The sequence below is a fragment of the Egretta garzetta genome, unplaced genomic scaffold (genome assembly GCF_000687185.1).
Source record: "Egretta garzetta isolate BGI_Z169 unplaced genomic scaffold, ASM68718v1 scaffold377, whole genome shotgun sequence".
Classification (NCBI taxonomy): domain Eukaryota; kingdom Metazoa; phylum Chordata; class Aves; order Pelecaniformes; family Ardeidae; genus Egretta; species Egretta garzetta.
Window position 1 is genome coordinate 753283 of NW_009260339.1, and position 3234 is coordinate 756516.

The window sequence follows — 3234 nt, forward strand, 5'->3', positions numbered from 1 at the left end:
AGGGTGTTGTGTAGTCAAGAATATATTTTGCAAAAGCTAACAAAGCAGGTATTCACCAGTGGCAGACAAAATGCTTTACAAAGGTGCCACGTTGGACTCATGTTATCTGTCACCCCTTGCCTTCTCACTGCACAAAGGTTAATTCCACTCTGACAAATGACCTCAGATAACTACCCTTGAATGCACTTAATGCCATTAATACTGTCATATTCACAGCATTAACACTCTCATAAAAGGACTGAATGTTATAGCTATCATATAGGAAAGAAAAAACATGAAATTGTTTAAACTGGTTACAACAGTACAGTAGACAAATCTTTCCTTCCACCTTTCCTGTATAAACATTGTCAGCTTAGAAATGCCAAAAAGACCGCTTAGAAATACCAAAAAGACCGCTTTGCCCTGGTAGAGTTAAAAACCGATTCATCCCATCATGTCGGCGAGACAATGCAACTGTTTCCACATTTGTGACTGCCACAACTGGCCCAGCAAACTTTATAGTACAGACTAGACCGAAGTGGAAGTTCGTTAAGTCAATTCATCATCAGTCCCACTACTGAGCTTCTCAGCTTTTAAAGATTCACACTGGGAAGTGGTCTGAGCCAATAACCCTTCAGATAGCCTCTTGCACTATGCAATTAGAGAGGGTTCCTGTGACAAAAGCAGCACCTCAAATCACTCACACTCGGTCTGAGTTCATTCCAAAACTCTACTTGTGACTGATTCTTAAGCTCATGTAAGCATGAGAACTAACATGGAAACTTAAACCTCCTTGTGGAAAATTAGTAGTCTGAAATAAGGGTTACACCTTCACTGTTTGGCAGAGGTTACACTATGGAAGAGCAATAGTGATGCAGTTACAATATTGACTGAGGTCAGCTGCTTTACCTCCATATCCTTAAAATACAGAAGGCAAGGCTTTTTATAGCAACAGGAAACTGCTTTTACATTTGTCAAAGATATTAAAACTGTCCCTCAGCAGTTGTATGCAATTAAGTTCTCTCCAGCATTACCTGCAGCTCCTGCTGTGAGGTCAATCGCAGCCTGAAGAGCGGAGTTGATCCTCATGCTTCACACTTGTTTATCAGTTACTTCAGAGTGAAGTCTCCTGTTTCCTGGCAGGTGTTGAGATACTTGCCTCCTGAGGGAAGAGGAAGATGAAGCATACACGATTTACAACAGTAACTCTGACAGGCAAAAGCATCACACGAATGCTTTCACTTCTACTCTTCTCTTTAGCTTGTTCTAAATTATGTAGAGACAGAAAATGCATGTCCCCAGGACTCAGACGCAGCATATTTGTATTTTGACTGACTAGTTTTGCCACCTTATGCAAGTTGTCTGGAGTATCACTGCCTGTCTTCAGATTACTTGGGCTTCCCAGCTTCTAGTCTCCCTGGATCTCTCAAATGAAAGCAAAGAGTACCTCCAGGGAACAGTGCATTACCTTTCTATTGACTACAGAAGCATAGTCTCCATCAGGTGTCTAAGGCTAGCTGGCAGGAATATTTCCCCCGTCTCTGCTCCCCACCTATAAAACAAAACCAGAGAATTCCTCTCCTCATGGTGAACAGCAGCTAAGAAAACGGTATTCACGATACAGGCACATTAGGTATTTCTACGTGGCTCTCAGAAGATACAAGCAGAAAAGGAATGAATACAAACATCTAGAATTGTGTCCGGCTGTCATGTTCCCAGTGCAAGCCATTCCCCTCCCCCAGCACATTATAAATAAAAGTTACACCTCATCTCTCAGGAAGGCAGCTGGAAAGCAAAAATACAAAAGTGACACTTTCAACTAAAACATTCAAATGAATTAAATTCTCAAGTTTGCAGCAAGGTAATTTCACAGGGCAAGCAGTTAAAACAAGCTTGCTTATCCAGAGTAAGATCACAGAGCCAAACATCTCCCACTGGTTCAGAACCGCGTCGCTGAAATAGACATTTGGCTGGCAGTGCTGTCAAAAAAGTTGCATGAGTCTTAAAAACCACACAAACACACACATGAGCCAGCCCTTCATTGACTGCTAAGCCTGTCTTCAAGCAGAATACATCAGTAAACAGAACATTTTTCACTTTTCTACCAACTGTAATGCTTCTTTTGAAGCCTGTTGTCTCCCAAAATACACTTTGGAGTAATACGAATGGGAAACAATTTCCAGTAGATTACATCAAAACAAAAATTAAAAAACCCCCAACACTGTACGACCCACGTCCTTTTTACAACTTCTACATTACAAGCACAGACACTTGCATACAAGCAAGCTTTAAGAAAGCCTGTGTCTAAAGAGATTTTTTTTTTTTATTCCTGAAGCTTAAAAACACAGCAGTAGGCCAAATACCGTCACTCAGTAACTTCATGTGTCCAGTCTGTTTCAGATGTGTTGCAGGAATCTGAACATGATGGGTTTAAAAAAAAATATACATTCACTACTCTTGTAATAAGCGACATTAATACATGCTATTTCTGAATTGTGGTTACAGATTTGAAGGGTTTCACCACTGACAGCACAGTGCGCTAGGTGTTATTTCAAAACGGAGGCTCTAAGACACATTTCATTACCCTATACACCTCATTAGCGTTCACACAGGACTCCACAGTTGTGCTTCTCATTTAGAGGAAGAACGACTGATACACGAGGCAGCCTCTGAATGAAAGGAATTACTGGAGAGCAACAATTGCCTGCCTTCAGTAAAACGCACACTGCTTACATCATGCTGAGTGCTTATCAACTTGTGCCAGTCCCCCAAGGGAGCACATGCCAAATCACCCACAGATACCCACTGAAAGCTTGGCAGCAGAAGGAAAAACAGAGGTGCCTGTAAAAACATGGAAGTTTTAAGAGCCAAGGAAGTTTAGTTTCACGATCCGTAAGGGCACATTGCCACTTGCAGGAGATTTAAGACTCAAGTCAAAACTACAACGGTATTGTATATGTACATACCTTCCCTCCTATTTTTTTCCTATTTGGAGTAAGAGCAGCAGACTAAAAAACGTTTTGTAGATACAGCAAGGCAACAACTCTGTTACTTCCAAAGCGAATCCAAACCTCAAACCTAGAAACATGGAGGCGTTAGTGAGCCTAACGGGCCCGGCACAGCCCTCTGCCCCGCAGCCCCAGGGGTCACCCTCTGCAGATGCCCGGGCGGCGGCACTGCTCCTTGCGAGGCCCCGCAAAGGCAGGCCGGCACCCCGCTTCCCTGGCCGCGGCAGGCCCGGCACCCCGCGGCAGC

General features: G+C 43.1%; 1 protein-coding gene across 1 annotated transcript in view; it reads right to left on the minus strand.

Moving 5' to 3' along the window:
- The window catches only part of SLC25A15 (solute carrier family 25 member 15), a 15882-nt gene extending 12686 nt beyond the window's left edge, over positions 1 to 3196 (minus strand). The window contains exons 1-3 of the mRNA XM_009642621.2: positions 2946 to 3196; positions 1448 to 1531; positions 1014 to 1141 (exon numbers count right to left, since the gene is read on the minus strand). Of these exons, the coding sequence (XP_009640916.1) occupies positions 1014 to 1068 (55 nt within the window). The 5' untranslated portion in view covers positions 1069 to 1141; positions 1448 to 1531; positions 2946 to 3196. The remainder of the gene's footprint in view (positions 1 to 1013; positions 1142 to 1447; positions 1532 to 2945) is intronic.
- Positions 3197 to 3234: the final 38 nt, after the last annotated feature.